The following is a 24460-nucleotide window of genomic DNA, read 5'->3' as shown; positions in this document are numbered from 1 at the left end:
ATTGTGGAGAGAAGTATTTCCATTTCTGTATTTTGATGCATTATTGCCTGGCTGAAATTAAAACTCTGCAATTCAATGACAAGGACAAAGGGATAATATATTTCTTGTGTCTAGTCCTTTATAGAGATACCCCTTTTCAGAAAAGAAAAATCTATCTTTCTTATTGCAGTCAAGGCAGCAACTACATGAAGGCTGAACAATTGGAAACACTATTGGAACATTAGCTGTTTGTAGATTAATGAATCTGAAGTGAGACAGATCATGGGGAAACCAAATAATTCATGTCATCAATTCTTTCTGATTTTTTCAGATTTACTCTTCTTCTCAACTCCTCACACTGCTACTGCCTATGGCCTAGTTGAGATAATTTTTCACACTGCAGCCAGAGAGGTAGTTTCTAAAGTACTTTCAGTGGCCCATACCTTTCAATCCAGCACCTAAGAGTCTGAGGCAGGCAGATACCTGTGAGTTTGAGACTAGCCTAGTCTCCATAGTAAGTTTTAGGCCAGCTGCGACTATATGAGACTTTGTCTGAAACAAAACAAAACATACTTTCAATGCTTTTATACTGTCTTCAGTCTAAAATGGAAACTCTATAAATGGCATAGTAAGTGATTATCTGGCTCCTCTATGGTCCCTTGTCTTCTTCCACCCAGACTTCCCTTCCTCTACAACTTTGGCAGATGAAAAGGGGTCAGCCCTGAAGACAATCTGGGATCTCAGCCCACCTTGCCACCTGAGAGCAATGCAGAACTGGAAAATTGTCTGAACTTCTCCAGTTATGAAATGGAAATTATAGTAAATCCTATCTTATAAGGCCATAAGAAATAAAGAAGGCAACGTACCTAAGTACTTGACAGAGCCTCAGAACATGCAGGCTGCTATTTCAGTGCTGTCATTTGGTCACACTACACTCACTTCACTAGCACATCAAATTTCTAAAAGGAAACCGTATACACAGAGAACTACAAAGGACTGGAGATAGGGTTTAACACCTCTGTTCATACCAAACTAATGCCTTCTTAACTTCAAGAATTACACCTTTTCATTCCTGTTTTATTAGCCCTTCAAAATTTAGCAAGGACCTCATATGTTTTTCCCACAGTGTCCTGTGGTTCAGAACTGTATGCTTTATTCCACTTTACTGTCTGTATATGTCACTCTTTTGCAACACATACTAGGGGCTAATGAATGCCAGTCTAACTCAGCCCTTCTCACAGTTATAGTACCATATCTTAACACCCCTTCCATCAAATATTCTTTTATAAATTATATTTATTATTATTGTGTGTATATAATGTAGGAAGATGCACATGTCATACCACACGTATAGAAACCAGATGACAACTTTATGAAATCAGTTCTCTCCTTCCACCCTTAAGTGGATCCTTGGGACTGAACTCAGACTCTCAGTCCTGTATGACAAGTGCTTTAACCCCTGAGACATCTTGTCAAGCCTTCAAATATTCGTATACCCCAAATTTCTTGTCACTCTATCACATTCTATATTCCAAATGCATGGTTTGCTCTATTTTAGTGAAACTGGTACTTTCTCCTCTGCCTACCACCTACTTTCTTATCCCCAATCCTACCTCCATATACATTCATGCACACACATGTATATATTCATATGCAACACACATTTGCATACCTCACACAAAGTTTGTTCCTCTAATTTGGCCCATAATTAATTCCTGTGATGTTTCAAATTAGAGTGACTCCACAGGCTTAGATGTTTGAAAAATTGGTCACAGTTAGTGGAGTTGTTTGGATAGATTCAGGAGGTAAAGGCTTGCTGGAAGAAGTATGTCACACAGGCTTTGAGGTTTAAAAGCCACATGCTATTCTCAGTTTTCTCTCTCTACTCCATGCTTGTAGTTCAAGAGGTGAGCTCTCAGGTCCTCTTCTAGCTGTCATGACTGCTTGTTGTTGCCATGCTTCCCTGCTTAGATAGACTCTGATCCCCATGGAACCATAAGCCAAAAAGACTCTTCCTTCTATAAGTTGCCTTTGTCATTTTTTTTAACCACAAGCTATAAAATAAGTAATGATTATCGTTCCAAATTACATACCAAAGAACAGTATAACTGTTCTCTGGGTCAGGAAAAAGGGTGACTTCTGAGTCACCTCTCTTTTCTGGATAATAATATGGGGATAATGTATTAATGTTCTGCTAGAAAGTGCCAGTGGGGTTAAAGGAGAAAAGAAAATGTAATTCCAGAGGCTACAAACCAACAACTTCTTTGACCTAGTGCTGATCTAAGGTTTTGTGTTTAAACAAAGCAATAAAATGGATCTGCATTGTAGCTTTCTAGCCCACAGAAATAAGACAATAGATAAGACTTCTTCTAAGAGATTTTAGAGAAGAAAAATTGTGCAGTATTCTTTTGGGTACATCAAGACCTGACAATCTATTCAACCTGGCTTGCTAAAGCTAGAGGGAAATCACATGATTAGACAAAACATAACAATTCTCATTGCCACTGAGGGGGGAACAATATATTCCTCTGAAAGTTAAATGCTAGAGGTACCATCCAAATGAATTTCTTTTTCCTCAACTAAATATTTCTAAGCATCTACTGGTTCCATAAACAGCAATGATGATAAAAATGCATAAGGCAAAAATCATTGCCCTCGCCCTCAAATTGTTCACAGCAAGTTGGGAAAATCAGGCACTGATGTAGAAGCAAACCTATGTATATAGGTGGCACAAAGTGTTTCTTGGCACTGGGTTAAGCAATGGAGCACAGAACATGTGACTTTCAGAATCAGCTCATCCAAAGTGGTATATACCTACTAATCATAGGACAACAGTTCAAGAAGCAATGGAGTAGAAGCAACCACGGATAAAGGAAGCTGTACATCTAAAAATCCATATAAGCATAAAGAAGCATTGAATGGTCAGAGAAACTAATTCAATATGGTGGGAATGGAGGAGCAACTAGAAGGAATAGAGGACTGAACAGCAAGAAGGGTCTGATAACTAAGGGTCCAAGCTACAGTGAATACCATGGTATTCTGCTTAGAAAGACTTTGAAGCAGTCCAGGCAGTGGTGGAACATAACTTCAATCCCAGCACTTGGGAGGCTATGAGTTCAATGCCATCCTGGTCTACAGAGTAAGTTCTAGGACAGCCAAGGCTACACAGAGAAACTCTGTCTGGAAAATAAATGAAAAAAAAAAAAGAAAAAAAAGAAACATATTTAAGTGTTTCTAATAGTTACATAAAAGGCAAACCTGGATTTAGGCACATAGGATTCTGGTTAGAGAGCTATATGGAAAAAAAAAAATCACAGCCCATTGTATTTCATAACTCTCAAGTTTGTTTAATGTAATCGGATGCCACAAAAATATCAAAAAAATAATTTGTAAGGAATTTGAAATCAATGATAGTCCTTTTCTTTCTTTTTCCCCCCATAACAAAGCTAGAGAAAACAGATCTATCTAAGCTGGCAAGTGTTAAAACATGGAAAACAAATGTGGTCACACATGTTCCTATATGACCATAATCAGCATTCATGCCAAATGAAAACAAACAAACGTGATAACCAAGGAATGGAAAGACACAGTGGATACCATTGCTTTTTCCCTAGGACAACACATATAGTGTACAGAGCACTCAGAATAACTGATGTGGTGGTTGTTAACTGCCCCCCTCTTTCTCTCTGCAATTAGAGAAGAGAGCTTTATTCACACTGAATCTAAAAATAGACAATGGCAGTGTTCACAGACTGACAGCTGCATTCTCATACTGTAACCAAGAAAGGAAAGAGATGGCTAATTTAACTCAACAACTTCCAAAACAAACAGTGCAAAAGGAGCCCAGGATAAAGAAAAAAAACACATGAAGGTCAGCTGTTTAAAGGCTGCAAGAACAGCAGGGTAGCTGCATAGCAATTCATTAGGCCGTCCCAAATTCTGATGTGACCAGTGAAGTATTTTATCAGATCTGTCCACAGAACTTCAGGATAAAGCTCTAGTAGATACAGTTGCTGTAGGGATCAAGGAAAGACCAGTCAGAAGCGTTGAGGCTTTCCCATCTGACTTTTTCTTACAGCAACTGAACAGTCAAAACTAAAGAACTACATGAGATTTTCTCTATAAATGCAGGTCACCTCCTACCCCCACCCCATGGTATCTAAATTACACATTGTATTCTAACTAGCCTGAGGCATTTAAAAAACAAGAAACAAAACAAAAACAAAACAACAAAAAGAGGTCATTGTAAAGGAGAGAAACCAGGTGTCTAGAAGGATTGAATCAGTTCATTCCCTCTCATCAGTCATAAAAATGTGTTCAGTTTTCTTCCTCAGGCACCCTGCCCAGGGAGAGGATTATGGCTGAGCTTCAAAAGAAACAAGGGGATGACTGTGGGCGGGGAGCAGCTTCTCCACAGCTCTCCCACAGATCTGTTCTGGCTCTCAGAGCCCCTGCTAGCCAGCTAAATGTCAGCTCCCTGCACTCCAGCATTCTCTCACCATACTGCCTCCATCGCCCCGGTGACTAAGCTGTTTCAACAGCTGTGTTATTGCTGGAGCCAAGCCAGTGTTACTCACACAGAGTATTTGCTTTGTCCTGTGAATGTGGAAAATTATGGCACTAAGGATTCAGAATTCTCTTTGCAGATAAGGCCATCCTCTCTTGACCAGTCAGCCACATATTCCCTAAGCTGAGCTCTGAGGGCAATAGGACAATATTCTGCTGCTACCCAGGTTTTCTGGAGATGGACAGATACATAACATTGCAAAGAAAATGGAAGAGACATGTGCCTGTATGAATGAGAGAAAAGAACAAAACATGAACGTGACCAGTGGTGGAGCCCCAAAGATATCAGTTACTGCTCCCTAAATAAAAGCCACCAAGAATGTTAAGTAGACCTACCTGCCTTTCTGCTCTGCTCTCCAGGAATGCTTCTTCCTTGTCTTTTTTACCTTGCTGGTGATGTCAGCACCCCTTTATCTGTATGTGTGACTGAATCTTCCTGAGTACTCCTTCTAGAGCCCTGTGCTTCTCTCCCTTCCCATTGTTCACAATAATTTGTGTTCATAACACTTCTGAAGCAAGTGGAGTCTGGTGGGTACCTTGCTCATCTTCTTGACCACTCCACATACCCAGCTTCTTGTGCACTCCAGAGCAGGGAAGGTAAATGCTGCATTACTCATTGTTTAATATATCAACTACAACTCCCTTATGTAGAGGGTAATAGGAGAAAGAGAAGATAATTCCTATAGGCAAAAACAATGTCTATTTCTAGTATATGCTGATTCTTCTTTCATCATCCTTATTAGCCAGCTCTCCTTCCTAAGTTCTTCTTATAAATGACAGTAAGGCACAATTTCTAACAATGAATTGATATCAGAAATGTGTTTTCTTATAAAGGTAGTAAAGTGTTTGAAAAAGAAAGGAAACAATAATTCTTTAAAACTGATATTCTTTTAGTTTTTATTACATGTAAATTATGTAAACATTTTTATCCATACAGAAACCAGACAGATAGAATAACCCATTCATAATCACAAAGTGAAGAAAATGAGTCCTATTATGGTAAGAAAGACACACACTATACACCTAATTTTGCCAGACTCCAAAGAGCAAGCTATTTTTCGCTATGTCACTGAGTTGCACATTAGGGAAATTAGGAAACTTGTTCCTTATACTAGGAAGGCCTCTATCCACAGTCCAACTCGATAAGTCATTTTACATATAGTATTCTCTCAATAAATTATGACATTGGCTCATATGATTACTGAATTATTTTATTGTTCTAATAGTTCATGAATGAAGAAATTTAAAACATTATCAGCTCTTTAACTTCCTTCTACATTTAAGGAACTGGGGTAAAAACAAGTAACTATAAAGCCATTCCTGTCTTCAGGGCATTTACAATTTCAATGGAGTGATAAGGGATAAAAACTGGAATCTGATTAATATTGAATAACAGTTACAAATACAAAACAACAGAGCCTCAGATACGTGACCATACATGAAAACAAAATACCACTGCCATAACCATAAAAGGAAAGAATAGATTTCACACACACTCCCTGTGCTGTATCTTTACAGATGGCAACAGAGCATAGAGGAAACAAAGTTCATGCAAAAAAGCCACTGACTAGAAGTGATCTCTGTTCAACAGAAAAGCTTTGTTTCTTGTCTGCTCCACAGACAAGATTTGGAAAGGAAAATTTAGACCAGAACATTTAGCTTTTCTTTCCAACTCACCTTTTCTTCATCCCTTGAATGGGGGATACAGATGAGAGCAGGCAGCTAGGAGGAAAATGATATGGCTGGAGGTTCCTGACCCTCAGCTTCCTACCAACAGAGGAGCCTGAGAGGTAGCATTTAATTGTGTAAAAAGCAGCCTGTCTCTCCTCTTATCTTTATCCTGTGTGATGAAAACCCACAATTACTGGCATCCTCTGGAATCCGAGTCACTCGGTCAGTAGTAACAGTGATGGCTGTGTCTGTAGTTTAAAAGCAAAGGGAGTGGGGTTTCACTTGCCTCTGAAGTCAGCACAGTATGAAGCTAGCCTAGCTCAGCTTGGTGACTTCTCCTATTAGAAAGTTCACAGGTAGCCTCCTGTCAGGAGGACCACCAAGTGAGAGATCCAGACAGCAAAGAAGAAATGCAGTCTCCAGCTACTGTCTAATTAAAGGACAAGCAGGTCTCTAATTCTGAATCTACATTTCAGTTCCACATTACATATGTAATTTTAAATTTTTTTCCATAAGGATTAAACTCCCAGTTTCTTAGTCAAATAGCTAATTTTTGTAATTCACTGAAAAGCTCTGCCATTTTTCAGGAGTTTGTCTTTCATCTCCAATACAGACATATTCCTATAGCCTTACAGATGGGGTAATGTTTTTTTTTTTTCTTGCAGTGTGATATTCATCATTTATTTATTTATTTTATGCGCATTGGTTTTTTTGCCATGGGTGTCAGGTTCCCTGGAACTGGAGTCACAGACAGCTGTGAGCTGCCATGTGGGTTCTGGGAATTGAACCCAGGTCCTTTGGAAGAGCGGTTAGTTCTCTTAACTGCTGAGCCATCTCTCCCTCCCCTAAGGAAGCCTCCCCTCCCCCCAAGAGGGGTTAATTTTTCAAGACAAGGTTTCTCTGTGTAACAGCCCTGGCTGTACTAGAACTGCCTCTGTAGACCAGGCTGGTCTCGAACTCACAGAGATCTGCCTGCCTCTGCATCACAAATGCTGGGTAGAATTAAAGGCATGTGCCACCACTACACCCTTGAGTGTGCTAATTTTAAAATGTTTTATTAATTCTTTGAAAATATTATACAATGTATGTTGATCATACTTCCCCAAATTCTCCCATATACACCCTTTCACCCTCAATTCCATACTCACCCAACTTTTCACCCAACTTTTCTCCCTCCTCCTTCACCTTGAGTCCAGTATGTGTTGCCCAACTTCTTTTGGGATGGGACCTGCCCTACCAGGGGTTATGTCATTAAAGAAAGATGACACTCGTGTTTGTGTGTGTGTGTGTGTGTGTGTGTGTGTGTGTGTGTGTGTATGTGTATAGATATGGATGGATCCTTCCACTCTCCATCCCTTCAAGCACCCCCCAACATACAGATACATGCCCCACCCCCAGCAGTGATCAAGTGTCAATAGCTCCTTAATTAGTGGTAGAATTTTGTGCTTATCTCCCCGACTCCATGCTGCAATGATGTCTGTTTTGAGCTTGTGTAATTCTTATGTATGTTGTCAAAATAGCTGTGAGTTCCTGTGTCAAAATGCCCTGGTGAATTCAGAAAACACCATTTTCTTGAAGTCACCCTCTGCCTCTGGTTTTCTGCCCCTTCTTCCATGAAGTTCCCTGAGTCTTCAGGGGAGAATTATGGTATGCACATCTCATTTAGGGCTGAGCATTCCACAGTCTTTTATTCACTCCATGTTGACCCACTAGTAGTCTCTATACTGTTACCTACTTAAAAAAAGAAGCTTCTCTGAAGAGGGTTTTGATATAGATATGATAGGATAAAAGGGTAGATTAATGAACCTACTTTTAAAGAGCAACAACTTGTTTGAAATGTTTTACATTGGTATAGATCTTAGTTTACTGATACAAATTTAAAGTTAATTTTGTTATACTGTATGTGTATTTTTACTCTTGTTTAAGGTATTATGTTTATACAACTCATTTAAATTGTAATGGAACAATTAGTATTCTATCATAGTCAAACTTATAGTCATGTTAGTTAACTTTTCTAGGTATACATAGATATATTTCAGATAGATAGGTAATCTTCAAACACTTCAAAGACCTACAGAATATGGCATTTAAAATGTTTTAAAAATTTAGACTTTCTGGACAATGAGACATGTCTATTCCCGGTAGCACCGATTTACTTCAGAGAGGAGGATGGGCATTGAAGACACATCATACGGAGTTTATCTTCAGCTTGGCAAAAATAGCCATTTGAGCAGGAAACTGTTCTTGCCTGGACTGCTTGATCGACTGGATATGCAGGACCCATAGGAAGGTGATTATTGAACTTTGCTTGGCAAAATGGTTCTTCAGGTTACTGCTTCACAGAGGAAACTCCCAGACATTCTACAGGACACAGGGAGAAGTGGCCAAGAGACTCTAGCCCTGTGGGCTGAAGACAGATGCCCCAACTATACAAAGGAACATTAGGTGACTGTCCAGGCTGCCAGCTGTCTTTGTCTACACTTGCAAGAATCCTGATAGTTACTTGTGTCCTTCTCCCATTTTTCAGGTAATATTATATCTTTCTGAGGTCTTTGATGTAGTTGAAGACTAGATAGTTATAATTTCCTCAGTTATGATAAAAAGATAAGTTAGATATAAAACCTTAGACTTACAAATATAGGATAGAATATCTTCTTTAATTTTTCCAAATACAAATAGACTAGCTATTATAAATAGACTAGATATTGTAACTGTAATTCTAACTTGATAATTGTTTTGTTATATGTAATTTTACTATGTGAAAGTTAAAACCTTTCTTTTTGAAGAAAAGAAAAAGGGAAGTGCTGTGGGATGTTTTGTATATTAAATGTGTTGCTCTGATTGGATAATAAATAAAATGCTGATTGGCCAGTAGCCAGGCAGGAAGTATAGGTGGGACAAGCAGAGAAGAGAATTCTGGGAACAGGAAGGCTGAGGCAAGAAGACGTTGCCAGCCACCACCATGAGTACCAACATGTAAGATACTGGTAAGCCATGAGCCATGTGGCAAGGTATAGATGTATAGAAGTGGGTTAAATTCAGATAGAACACCTAGATCACCACAGCCATTCAGTTTGTAAGCAATATAAGTCTCTGTTTACTCAGCTGGGTCTCAGCGGCTGTGAGACTGGAGGGTGAGAGAGATTTGTCCTGACTGTGGGCCAGGCAGGACTGGAGAAAACTCCAGTTACAGGGTATAGAAATGTACTTCTCTAAGGAAATAACAATATGTCATTAGGAGTTATTATAGCACTTCATGGTAGAAAAATATGGGTCATAGTTCTAACTTCTTCACCTGTAAATCAGGTGACTTTGGAAAAAATTCTAATTCCATAACTTTATTTAGTAGACCTTTAAACCTTGGTCTCTGGTAATGATTTCACAGTGAAGAGCAGAGATTTAACCCTGAACATCAAGGCTGAACATATATAAGAGATGCATAGGAAATATTTTTTCCCTCAAACTCAGTTCCTTTGAGTTTTTACTTTCATCCAGAAATGTTTCCATTGCTAATTCATACCCTGTTATTCCCATTATAGTTTTCTGTTCCTAGAGGTTGTCTCTCACACACTTCTTCTCCCACTGGAATTAATACTATTTCAAAACACCAGGATTTACATATTAATATGTCTACAGCCAAATATATTCATATACTTTCATCCTAAGGATGCTGAGAGTTTCCCATGCTTCATATTGTACAGTGTGCTCCAAAGACCTAGTCTAAAGACTTGGCTGATGACCAACACACAGTTTGGTACTCAAGATCTACACATACTTAAATTTGAAGTTCCCATCTTGGGATTTATAAACCTCTGACTTCTACACATAAGTTTCAAGGCTAGAATTGAAATATGAAAACCAAGTGTGTGAATAGGCCCAAGCATGTTTACCTCCCAAGTCCTTGAGTTGTGTTAGTTATAAATGTCCTAAGATACAAGGAAGACTTATAGCCAGCATGCACACTTGGCCCTACCATGTGTGTTTCTGGGCTTCCAAGTTCTTCTCAGTTATCAAATGCCCCTCAATTCAAGTTCAAGAATAATGTCTACACTTTTGGGGATTTGTTTTGTTTTGTTTTTTTGTTTTTTGTATTTTTGTTTTTTTCAGAACAGAGTCTCACTATGCAGCTTTGCCTGTCCTGGAACTCCCTATCTAGACTAGGCTAGCCCTGAATTCACAGAGATCCATCTGCCTCTGCCTCTCAAGTACTAGGATTAATGGCATGTGCCACTACATCCACATGACTGCACTCTTCATTGAGCATGTAAGCATGGTAAAAGTTCCACATGAATTATAATAGTTTAATTCTAATGGTTCTATAAAAGTAGTACTATTATTTTTATTGTATAGTAAACACATGAGAGGTTTTAACAAAAATCAAATAGGATGTTTAAACACTCAAGCCTGAAAATATTAAACCCAGCACTGAAGCAATCCCTCAAGTATTTCCACTTTATTGATCAATGGTGCTGATTACACCATAGTTGTGTATAGACAAAAAGATGAACACATAGTCACTTGGTATTAAGAAATGAGTCTTATAATATAAATACACAAGGGCAGTTAGAGTTTTTGAAGTTATTAATGAAGGGTAAGAACTTACCTTTTTCCTTAAACTCTAAGCAAAATGTCAGCACAAGTGTTAATAAATAATGACTTAGTGAGTGAGTGAATGAATGAAGTTGGGACAGTGGTTTCAAAATCTAGACTGTTAAAGCTCTACCATCATATTATAGAAACTCTGGGACTGTTTATATACTAACCTAAAATCTGTTTCCTGTGTTGGTGATACACACACACACACACACGTCTCTAGTATAAGACCCTATTTGCCTATCCCAGGACTACCAATGAACACAAGATAATATGATAAACTTAAAACACAACAAAAGTCACTCATTTCAACACTAAGCTTACCTAACAAAGATGCATCTACCCCTACTGAACAGTAATTTTGAATCTGTTTACTTTTGAAAATCTCTAAAACCACCTATTTACAAACCCAAAGATACATTCATATGATTTTCATGAATCAAAAAAAATTGAATAAATCATAGATTCTCAGATCACAAAGTTATATAGCAGATAGGACCTTATGGATTACCTAGTATAATTGCCCACTAAGAACAGGTAGCCACACTACAGCACTATCAATAAATTCATTGGGAGGATCAAGGCCTTGGAGTCTTAACATCATATACATTTATAAGTCTCTATTTCTCCACTGGTTATGTTCAAATAAATCATGTAATATCTCTTATCTTTGGTTTCCTCATTCTGCTAGAGAGAATTAATATGATTGAAAGAAATAAAAGCAAACTCTTAATTAGAGATAATTTGGTTGTAAGTAACAGGATTTCATCTATACTAACATTTTATATATATATATATATATATATATATATATATATATATATATATATCTGTATAGATATTCTCTGGTAGCCATATAGCCTATAATAAACACATATAATAAATATATGCTTTATAGCCTATAATACATATATTATCTTATATGTAGTTATTATATATGTAGGTATTATACTATACTAGCTTAAGCATATACCTAGGAGGATGTAAAAATATATTAGGAAAATAAAGGGCTCACAAGCTGAAAACACAGGAATCAGGAGAAGAATGTTAAGAGTAAAACTATTATTATAACCTACCATAAATACACCAGAGATCTGCACTCAATTCTCCATCTGTTTCTCTTTCTCTGCCAGCCAAGTTTGTTTTCTTCATGGTCACATGGTTAATGTTGCCTGTATAGATGACCCTCAGGACTATCTAGATTAAATGATCATGAAGGGAAGCCTCAAACTACTGGGTCCAAATTTCTTTCAAGATTCATTACTCATGAATCAAGGCTACTTCCTTAATTTGGTCATCTGTAGCTAATCATACAACAAACTACTCAACCATTTGGAGTAGTGGAAACTCAGAAAGGAGATTTAAACAAGTCCTGAAATGGAAGAGTATAAAACTGAAGCCAATGGCTGACAACAAAGACTGTCATCAGGAAGTCTGCCACAAAAACATCCCATAAATAAAACAGTACCGATCCAGGCATGTAGATCATACCTGTAATCAAAAAAATCAGCAGTCTCAAGCCAGAGAGATTTCTGGAAGGTTAAGGGTAACATGGGCTTCAGAGTTTCTGCCCAGCCTGGTTTAGAGGAAGACCCTGTCTCAAGCTCTCCCCACCAAAAAGTCAGTAAAAGACGATAATTGCTGTGGGATGTTCTGTATGTTAAATGTGTTGCTCTGATTGGTTAAAATAAATAAAGTGCTGATTGGTCAGTAGCCAGGCAGGAAGGATAGGATAGGCGGGACAAGGAGGAGGAGAATTGGAGGAAGTGGAAGGCTGGAGAGAGATGCTGCCAGCCACTGCCATGACAAGATGTAAGGTACTGGTAAGCCACGGGCCACGTGGCAAAGTATAGATTAATAGAAATGGATTAATTTAAGATAGAAGAACTAGATAACAAAAAGCCTGCCATGGCCATACAGTTTGTAAGCAATATAAGTTTCTGTGTGTTTACTTGGTTGGGTCTGAGCGTCTATGGGCCTAGTGGGTGAGAGAGATTTGTCCTGACTCTGGGCCAGGTAGGAAAACTCCAGCTACAGATAATATCATTGGGAAATTATTTAAATAAGTAAACTATACCAAACAATTTTAAAAATAGAAAATCATTCCTTTAAATAATTACTAAAAACTCATTCCAAATTGATCAAAGACTTTAATATAAAACTAGATACACAGAGCTTGATAGAAGAAAAAGTGGGGAGGAACCTTGACCTCATTGATTGGCACAGAAGAAGACTTCCTGAACAGAACACCATTAGCACAGGCACTAAGATCAACAATTAATAAATGGGACATCATAAGAATGAAAAGCTTCTGTGGGCAAAGAGCACTGTCAGTTGGACAAAGTAGTAGTCTACAGAGTGGGAAGGTTTTTTGTTTTTGTTTTTTAACCAAATCCACATCTGATAGAGGACTAATTGCTTGACAAAATGGTCCCTCAGGTTCCTGCTTTGCAGAGGAAACTGCCAGACATTCTATAGGACACTAAAAAACTGACCAAGAGACTCTAGCCCTGTGGGCTGAAGACAAATGCCCCAACTTTACAAAGGAACATTAGGTAACTGTCCAGGCTGCCAGCTGTCTCTGTCTACCCTACAAGACTACCGAAAGTTGCTTGCATCCTTCTCCCGGTTCTCAGGTAATATTATATCCTTCTGAGGTCTTTGATATGGTTGAAGACTAGATAGTTATAATTTCCTCAATTATGATAAAAGATAAGTTAGATATAAAACCTTAGACTCACCAATATAAGATAGATAGGATATCTTTTTTAATATTGTAACTGTAATTCTTGCTTGATAATTGTTTTGTTATTTGAAATTTTACTATATAAAAGTTAAAACCTTGCTTTTTGAAAAAAAGAAAAGGGCAAGTGCTATGGGATGTTTTGTATGTCAAATATGTTGCTCTGATTGGTTAAAATAAATAAAGTGCTGATTGACCAGTAGCCAGGCAGGAAGGATAGGGTAGGCAGGACAAGGAGGAGGAGAATTCGGGGAAGTGGAAGGGAGGGGGACAACACTGCCAGCTGCCACCATGATAAGAAAGATGTAAAGTACTGGTAAGCCACAAGCCACGTGGCAAAGTATAGATTAATAGAAATGGGCTAAATATAAGAGTAAGAGCTAGACAATGATAGGCCTGAGCTAATGGCCAAGCAGTTTAAATAATATAAATGTCTGTGTGTTTATTTTATAAGTGGTTTGTTGGACTAACAGGGCTTGGCGGGGGCTGGAGAGAAAGTCTCCAACTATAACTAATATCCAAAATATATAAAGAACTCAAGAAACTAGATACCAACAAACCAAATAATCCAATTAAAAATGAGATTCTCAACAGAGGAATCTCAAATGGCTGATAAAGACTTAAAAAAAGTTCAACATCCTCAGCCATCTGCAAAATACAAATTAAAACTACTTTGAGATTCTATCTTACACCTGTCAGAATGGCTAAGATCAATAACACAAGTGACAGCTCATTCTGGCAAGGATGTGGAATAGGAGGAACACTTCCTCATTGCTGGTGGGAGTGCAGAACTAGTTCATCCACTATGGAAATCAATGTGGCAGTTCCTTAGAATCATGGGATTTTTCTCAATCAGATTATTTGAAGAATGAAGACCTCCCCTAAATCTGGACCTAGTGGCAGTGGCAGTTCAGATAAAAGTACATAGCTTTTTGCCTGTTTTCTCTCACTCTTGCTGGCAAGTCCATCTATCTTGTTGCTGCAGCATTCCTTCACCAAAATTAGAACCAACTTCTTTGGAATTCCAACATAGACTGAAGAACAACAGGTCTCCTAGAATTCTCTAGGCCTTCAGTACTACATTGAGATTGTTAAGACATCCAACCTCTTAGACTAAACAACTACTGGATATTTGGCCTCTCCAATGTGAGACAGCCATTGGTGGATGACCTGTAGCACATTCTGTAAGCCAAGCTAATAAATTCCCTTTAAGTATTATATACATACACACATACATACATATGTGTGTATGTATGAATATATACATGTATATATGTATTAAAGTACATATAAAGTATTTAAATATATATATATATATATATATTTAAGTATTATATATAATACTTAAAGGGGATTTATTAGATTACATATATATATATATATATATATATACATGTATATGTGTATATATTCTATTAGTTCTGCTCCTTTAGAGAACTCTGACTAATACAGTAATAATATTCTGATTTTCTCAATAAATGTGTTTATATGCTCCCCCAAGATGCAAAAAATCCAACACCAAGCATAAGAAACCCCTTTTGAGTTATTGGTTAGGTTGTACAAAAGACTTTCAAAATATTTTATGCTATTGCTGTTGCCCTTAGTTGACTCCTTGAGGTGGAATATATGTTTTTTTTATTGCCAAAGACCCTATGCATTTCAGACACAGGACCTAAAGGACCTGAGCTGGATATGACCTGAAAGCCTCCTCCCTAAGGATTAGCTTTCATGGTAAGAGAAAGTGTCATGCAAGCTTCCAAATGGGGGAAGCAACCAATAGTTTTACTCAAGCATGACATTAACCAAAACAATGAGCAGCATGGCATGAAAACCCTAATGGTACAATAGTGGCATGCATGCATTAGTGATAAACAATAGCTCTCTAATTAGGCTTAAGACCTGTTCAACAACAGGGAAAACATACTTAGTACTAGACTACTACATTGGGCTTGTGAGATCACAAGTCTAGAAGGATAACCTTCAACTTCCACTTCATTAAATCAGCAGAATTCCTAACTACATTCTAAATGTTTATTCCTATACCCATAAGTAAGTTTAGTTCTTACTCTTTCTCTTAGGGTTTTATTGCTGTGAAGAGACATCATGATCACTCTAGTAAAGAAAAACATTTCATTGGGGTTGACTAACAGTTTCAGAGGTTTAGTCCATTATCATCATGGCAAGAAGCATGGCAGCATGCAGGTAGACATGCTGCTGGAGAAGGAGCTTAGAGTTCTACATCTTGATCCAGAGGAAGCAGTAGAAAGACTGAAACATAATTCTTCCAATAAGGCCACACCTAATAATGCCACTCTCTCTATGGGCCAAGTATTCAAACACATGAGTCTATGGGAGCCATACCTATTCAAACCACCACATTTCACTCCCTGACCCCAATAGTCTTATAGCCTTTCTTATAATGAAAAATGCATTTAGTCCAACTTCAAAGGTCCCCATAGTCTATCACAGTCTCAATAATGTTTAAAAGTCCAAAGTTGAAGATCTCTTCTGAGATTCATGCAATCTCTTAACTATCCTACAAAATTAAAAGAAAAAAGATCATATTATATACACAAGATATACACTACAATTCCAAAGGTTAGGGAAGTGAGCACAGTGAGGAAATGCTGGACCAAAGCAAGACCCAAAACCAGCTGGCCAAACTCTAAACTCTGCATCTCCATGTCTGATGTCAAAGCATTCTGACCCGAAACCAGCTGGCCAAACTCTAAACTCTGCATCTCCATGTCTGATGTCAAAGCATTCTTCTCTTTTCCAACTCCATTCAGCTTTGTTGACTGCAACACACTTCTTTCTCTTGGGCTAGTTCCACTCCCTATTAGCAGCTTTCCTTGGTAGGTATTCCACAACTAATTATCTCCAACATCTTGGGGTCTCCAAGGCAATCCCAGCTTCACCTTCACAGCTTTATGCAGTGGCCTCTCTAGTCCTCCATTCAGGGACACCACTAACACATTCCTGGCCTCGGTGGCTTTTCTTAGTTCTGGAGAGAGATTACATAACTCCTTTCTTCTATCCTTTACTCTACAGCCTGAACCACATGACCAAAGCTGCCAAGTTCTGCTGCTTGCTGGAGCTGGAACATGGCCCCCCTCATTCAATTATATATCTTCACTGACTTTTTGTTTTCAAATGGTTTCCTTCATTGCCTATGCTTGGCTGTCCTGAAACAATCTCTAGACCAGGCTGGCCTCAAACTCAGAGACCCCACCAGCCTCTGCCTTCTGAGCACTGGGATAAAAGGTATACACCACCACATTTGGACCTAAGCTGTTCTTTAATTCCTTTTTACAAGTTGGAAGTTAAGCTGTGTGGGGTCTTGCTCTGGGGTTACCACTCACTTTCTTCTATTTCTTAATCTATTTATCTTCTTTAACACAGGACTTAGCTCTATTCCACTTCTGGTGCCCTTTTTTTTCCTCAATCTGTACAGTTTGTATTTTTCTTTCTTAGCTTGCTCCTGTTTATTATAGATCTTCACTAGAGTGACCACAAATAACTATACAATAGAGTCTATACTATGCTGTTTTGAGATTTCCTCTGCCCACAGAATTAACCCAAATCTCTTCACTTTAGCCTCAAGGGCCAAAAGCAGCCACTCTTCACCAAAATATCACATGAATGATCTGATCTTTAGCACATATATTAATATTCTTCTCCTTTGAAACCTCTTGAGCCAGGCCCCTACAGTTAAATCATTCTTAGCACAAGAATATTACAGAAAACCACAACTGATCAAAATGTAGAGAACAAGATATCATATTTTTCCCAATCTTAACTGATACATTTACAACACAATTGTAAAAGATGTGACAGAAAGATTGAAAGACCCAGAAGAATAGGGTTTTGCTGTGAAATTCTTTCTTCTAGTAATGTCAAAGAGGCTATACCCATGAAGTATCACCAGCATGGCCTAATGAACACACTAACATAATAGAGGGGGAAGTCATGGGGTCTCAATGCTAGGCAAAGAACTATAGGCAAGTGGGGAATGCTGAGACTGGGAGAAGTGATCTTCCCTAGGGATGAGCCTTCAATTGGCTATCCAATACCAAGTGATCAGCCTGAGATCTTATACATGCAGTTAACTTTATGCAGGCTGAGTCAGTTGCGTTCATGTATTTACTTAAAAACCTTTTATAAATTGAATGGAATGAAATTTAGAAATATATTATCAACTTCACATAAACTTACCAGAAGCTGTGATTTATTTTATTAAATAACTTTAATGGCAAAAATGAAACCGATTATAGGCCAAGCATTTTACACAACACAAAAGTCAAAGTATCAAAATTATACAGGTGTTCCCTCAACCTGATAAACAGATCCATGCTCTAAAAAACCTAAGTATTGCATCAAACAATAGCTGCTATGGCAACAAGCTGTTATTCTTAGCAATGCATTACCTTTTCAGTCAGCTGTAAACATCTCAGCCATAATTTACTCATGCAAACAATATTTAAGTAGCTGTAACCAGAATTAATGTCACTGGCTATTGAAATGTTTCTTGAATAACAAAAGTATTGTCTTGGAGTAGAAAAGGGGCAAGCACCTCCATCAGTTGTTTGATATCTGTTTTTGTAGCAGAGTAATCCTATTCAAGAGACATTTTTATCCACAGCTTCCTTACACACAAAGCTAAAGTTTAACAAATATAAACACAATCATAATCAGGGAGCTGATCTACCAAGGAGACATAGAAAATAATTCAGTTGTGCTAGGTTGTCAAAGTAGACATTGCTCAGCAAATAATGGAGTTCAGAGAATATAAATTGAATTTACAAAGGAAATAAGAAAACATCTAGGAAGGCTCTAGGGCCATGTAACAACTGGAACATCTAAGATGAAGAATGAAAAATAATGAAAAATGCATTTAGTCCAACTTCAAAGGTCCCCATAGTCTATCACAGTCTCAACAATATTTAAAAGTCCAAAGTTGAAGATCTCTTCTGAGATTCATACAATCTCTTAACTATCCTACAAAATTAAAACAAATATATATATATATATATATATATATATATATATATATATATATATATAAATTTTCTCACATCTATGGGAGAAAGTGAGAATGATAAAAGAAGAGGGGATGGGACTTAAGGTATGGTTCAGTGGTAGACCATGTGTCCAGTATCCATGAGGCCCAGGGCTCTATCAGTATCACTTAAAAAGAAAAGAAAAAAAAATAATAAGGAACATCAGCATGAGTAAATACGTTAACAGAAGTAATCTCTGGACATGTTCACAAAGTATGAGATTGTTTGAGAATGCAGAAATATACGCAAGTCAGCTATAAGAAATAAGGCTGTACTCTGTGGTGGTAGTGCATGTCTTTAATCCCAGCACTCAGAAGGCATAGGCAGGGGGAACTCAGTGAGCTCAAGACCAGTCTGGTCTACAGAGCTAATTCCAGGACAGCCAAGGCTACACAAAGAAATCCTGTCTTGAAAAAATAAACAAACAAACAAACAAACAAAAATGAATAAAGGAAGGAGGGAATGAAGGAAGGAAGATTGGATGGAAGGAAGCAAGCAAGCTGCAAAAAAGCTTTGGAACACAATGGAGAGAACTCTGAATTGTCAAGACTTATTTATAGTTCATCTAAGATGTTTTATACAGGGAAATGACTAAGATTAAATGATAAAACTCTTTTGTAAAAACTTAATTCCACTAGCCAAGAAGTAGAACAAAAGAGTAAATGGTCTGAATTTCAGGAATGACTTTTTTTAAATTTTGAAATAATTGCTTATTCTTCAAAATTATTTGGTTAAGTAGATATTTTTATTCAAATTTTACACACAAAAAGTGATTCAGAGAAGTTTTATAAGTTGCTTAACATTGTAGAACTTTCAATAAATGTCAGAGGGCAGTTGAATGACTCAGCAGGTAAAAGTACTTGCTGCATGTGATGGTTTGAATGAGAATTGCCAACACAGACTAATATGTCTGAATGCTTGGTCCCAGTTAGTGGAACTGTTTGGAAAGGATTATGAGGTGTGGCCTTGTTGCACTAGATATAGCTTTGTTGAAGAAGGTATGTCTCTAGAGATGGGCTTTGAGGGTTCAAAATCCCATGTCAGGCCATTGTCTTTCTATTTGCCTGCTGTTGCCAGAACAGAATGGATGTGAGCTTTCAGCTATTGCTCCAGCCCCATGTCTGTCTGCTTCCTGTCATGATGGTCATGGACTAACTTTCTATAACTGTAAGCAAAAACCTTAATTAAATGGTTTTTTGAGACAGGGTTTCTCTGTGTAGCCCTTGCTATCCTAGAACTCATTCTGTCGACCAGGCTGGCCTTGAACTAAAAGATTCTCATGCCTTTGCTTCCCAGGTGCTGGGATTTAAGGCTTGTGCCAACTTAAATGCTTTTTTTTTTTTTTTTTTAAGAGTTGCCTTAGTCATGGTGTGTCTCTTCACAAGAGTAGAACAGTAACTAAGACAAGAGTCAGGGGAAGGGGAGAACTGGCACTTAAAAATTGTTCTCAACTATGTTCATAGCAGCATTATTCATAATAGCTAGAATGCTGTGGATATCGCTCTGTATGCTGTGAATGTGTTGCTCTGATTGGTTAATAAATAAAGTGCTGATTGGCCAGTAGCCAGGCAGGAAGTATAGGTGGGACAATCAGAAAGGAGAATTCTGGGAAGAGAAGGCTGAGTCAGGATGCCAGCCACCACCATAAGATGCAAGATGTAAAGATACTGGTAAGCCACGAGCCATGTGGCAAAGTATAGATTTACAGAAATGGGTTAACTTAAGATGTAAGATCTAGCTAGCAAGAAGCCTAAGCTAATAGGCTATACAGTTCATAATTACTATAAGCCTCTGTGTGTTCATTTGGGTCTGAGAGGCTGCGGGACTGTGAGGACATAGGATCTGGGTGGGCACAGAAAGTCAATCAACTACAGTAGAACCTGGAAACAACCTAGATGCCCTTCAATCGAAAAATAGATAAAGAAAACTGTGGTACATATACACAATGGAGTACTTGACATCATGAAATTTGCAGGCAAATGGATGGAAGTAGAAAATATCACCTGGAGTGAGGTAACCCAGACTCCGAAAGACAAACATGGTATGTACTCACTCATATGTGGATACTAGATGTAAAGCAAAGGATAACCAGACTACAACCTACAGCTCCAGAGAAGCTAGGTAACAAGGATGACCCTAAGAGGGACACATGGATTGCCCTGGGGAGGGGAAATAGATGAGATATCCTTGATTAAACTAGGTGGGGGGCAATAGAGGGGAGGAGATGGGGGAATGGGATGGTCCAGTTGGGGGAAGGATGAAGTGGGAGAGCAATGAAAGAGATATCTTGATAGAGAGAGACATTATGGGGTTAAGGAGAAATCTGATGCTAGGGAAATTACCAGGGATGACCTCAGATTAGACTAATAGCAATAGTGGAGAGGGTATCTGAACTGTCCTACCCCAGTAGTCAGATTGGTGAATAACCTAACTGTCATCATAGAGCCTTCATCCAGTAACTGATGGAAGCAGATGCAGAGATCCAAGCCAACCACCAGACTGAGCTCTGGGAGTTCAGTTAAACAGAGAGAAGAGAGATTATATGAACAAGGGTGGGTCAAGATCAGGATGGGGAAATCTATCGAGACAACTGAACCAAGCTCATAGGAACTCATGAACTTTAAACTGACAGCTGCGGAACTTGCATGGGACCAGACTAGGCCCTCTGCATATGAGAGAGTTGTGTAGCTTGGTCTGTTTGAGGGGCCCTGGCATTGAGATCAGGAGAGTTCTTGAGCTGGCTTTCTGGAGCCCATTACCCATGGTGGGGTGTCTTGCTTAGCCTTGATGCAGGGTGGAAAGGCTTGGTCCTGCCTCAACTTAATGTACCAGGCTTTGCTGACTCCCTGTGGGAGCTCTTACTTTTTTGGAGAAGGAGATAGAGGGTAGGCTGCGGGGAGAATCTGGGAGGCAAGCGGGAGGAAGGGTGGGAGGGGGAATCTGTACAATGAGTGGAAAACTTTCTTAAAAAAAAAAAAAAAAGAAAACCTAAAAAAAAAATTGTTCTATAACCTCCACACAAGCAACTTTGCATGCATGTACACACAAGTTTTTAATTCAGGAATTTAAATCTATTTCATGAGTACTCAGGTCCATTCTCATAAGCATTCTATATACTAACTTATCATTTGGGCATAAACATCAACACAGGGGACAATGAAATGGATCAACAGGTTTGACTGTGGGCAACTTCACCAGAACCTAAGTGATCTACATGTAAAATGAAGTAATACAGATATTTGCCTTAAGGGGTTTTAAAAGATTAAATGAGTTAATTCGGATGAAGGGCTCAGAAAACGCACAGGAGGGAGCAAACAGCTAATAACTGAGTTGCCATCATCATTCATACTCCTAGGAAGGAAATATCCACAGGTGGCTAAAGCAGTTGGCGTACTTACTGATTTGGTTGTTCAGCTTGAAAGCAATGTCTAGCTGCAGGATAAACAGCATAAACTGGAACCATGGGCTCATCTCCATAGAAGGGAGGGGAATGTGCACAGAAAACACAATGTCATTGGCTTCAATTTCTCTTGGAATTGCTTCCTCGATGTCTCGGATCTTGTCACACTTGTTAGGTCCCCAAGGCACCAGCCATCTTGTCTTATGGTGGTTCTTACGGACATCCACACATTTTATTGACATGTAGGGCACTGCTGTTGTGGGTGCTGGAGCTGAAAAGATAAGGTTTTCCTATTTAGAAAAGAATCCACTGAAGTATCCACTTCTAGCTAATAACTCTTCAACTGTGCCTTCCTTCCAGTTGTACACAGCCATCTACAGCTGGGGGACACTTGCAATCTGAGATCCTCTAAATCCAAGTGAGGACCCTCCTGTCATCTGCAGAGGGTCACAAAAGTATCTCCATAAGCCTTCCCATTATATGTCCAGTTAATTATAGTATACACTTGTAAGCAATCTAATTCAGTTACAGCCTCCATTCAAATCTTTGTCATAAAATTCCAATGTGCCTCAAGAGCTGGGGACTAAGTGAGGTGCACTGCAGAGACCAGTCTCTGAACTCAGATGCCAGGTCTGAGACTTGGTTGACAACCTAAGTTAGCAGCATCTGTGCTAGCTTCAGGACTGTCATCTAAGGAACAAGTTGGCTATCTTCTAAGGTTTCTTTCAGCTGGATGATTCCCAACCACTACTGCCTTTGATGTACAACTATGCTGACCTAGAACCCCATTTAGCTTGGTACATATCTGAAGGTGGATATTTAATGATTGATACTTCTAAAATAAACTAAAATATTACCCATGTTCATTAAGAAAGAAAATAACATTTGAAACATATAATATGGGAGCACCGTTTTGTTATAAAATGATTAATACAACTGTAATAGTAAAATTGCAAAATATAATTTGAAGTTTAAAACTTTTGCCTAAAATCTTCCTAGAGGAAAGTAACTACTATTTCAAAATCATTAAAACATTATTCTTACCTTAATATGTAATATATTAATATCTATATTAATGGTAAATATGTTAATATCTTAATATCCATATTAGTGGTTAATGTGTTTTTAAAAAGACTAGCAAGTACCAAGTAAAAAATGCTAGGAACTTCTGCAGTCAAGTAGTACAACTGATAGCTCTTGGGTATTGGTGGTTGGTATCTCTATGGATTCATGCTATGGGAGTTTTTTTCCTCAAAACTCAAAACTATACAACCACAAATACTTTGTATACATAATTTATCTAAAGTCATCTTGTCTAGCATATTATTAGAAATGAGTCAATCAAACATTGGTTATTTTGGTCAGCGAAACAGTTTCCTGATGTTAGAAAAACTAAATGACACATTTAATTGGACCCATTTTAATGTGGTTGGAAATTAAACAGTGAGGCAAAAGTCATAAATTCCACTTTAAGTAACATAGTCAAACTATTTGTTGCAAAAAATACTTACATTTCAAAACCTCTCTTCTTCCAAAATGAACCTAGCCTTTTTCATTTATTTTATTCAGTTTGAAAAACAAGTATTTTACTCCTCAGACAAAAATAAAAATAACTAGCCAAGTTCCTCAGCTGAGCTCCAAAACCACATTCCACATGGGACAACAGAGCACTGGACACCAGACAGTACAGAGGCTGCATTTCCAGCAGCTTGTGTGGGAGACTGTGTAGTCACCAACTTGGTTTTCATTTTTTTTAACCCAGTGTATCATTCACAAAGTAAAATTCCCAGAAACACTCATATTCTTAAGAAATCTTGGCAATGGACTTGAAGAAGCTTCAAATATGTATCTTTAGCTAGACTATGAGAATGAGAAATATTTTTATTCTCTGGAATAAGATAGCCTAAAAAAATCATTTAAAACTTGAAAACTGCACATAATTAAACATTTCAACTTTTTCTAGTAGCATCCAAAAGGAAAACAATGTTTATACTATTTGAAAAAGTAAATTGCACACTTGTATTCAAACATAGACAGAGTTCCTTTGGTGATATCTTTACAACTGAGGATGACATCTTACCTGCAGCTAAGAGTAGATACTCAGTGTCAACAGCATATAAAGAAAACAGAAAGCCAAGGGTGAAGCTAGTTCTGGTTGTCTGCTATAGAAGGTATTTTTCATCAGATTCAGCCAAAATTGTGACTACAAAAATCATAAAACAGTATTTGAATAAAACTTTGTTTGAAATGAGCCAGGCATGGTGGCACACACCTTTAATACCAGCATTCAGAAGACAGAGGTGAAATTATTAAGGCCACTCCACGTAGTTAAAAGGGAGGTTTGTTTTGTAGGGTAACTTACAAATGAAGGGATAGGTAGGTTGTAGGGTCTGGCAAAGGTATGGCACAGTCTGGCAGAGTTCTCTGGAGAACTCTGCTCGGTCTACC

At 38.1% G+C, this 24460-nt stretch overlaps 1 protein-coding gene across 1 annotated transcript in view; it reads right to left on the bottom strand.

Annotated features, from left to right (window-relative positions):
* The window catches only part of Wls (Wnt ligand secretion mediator), a 108692-nt gene that overhangs the window by 50515 nt on the left and 33717 nt on the right, over window positions 1-24460 (bottom strand). Inside the window, exon 2 of the mRNA XM_036190129.1 lies at window positions 22011-22283. Coding sequence (XP_036046022.1) covers window positions 22011-22283 — 273 coding nt within the window. The remainder of the gene's footprint in view (window positions 1-22010; window positions 22284-24460) is intronic.

This window comes from Onychomys torridus, chromosome 6, assembly GCF_903995425.1.
Source record: "Onychomys torridus chromosome 6, mOncTor1.1, whole genome shotgun sequence".
Classification (NCBI taxonomy): domain Eukaryota; kingdom Metazoa; phylum Chordata; class Mammalia; order Rodentia; family Cricetidae; genus Onychomys; species Onychomys torridus.
Note: the sequence above shows the minus strand (reverse complement) of the source record. Positions and strands in the feature narration are given on the sequence as shown.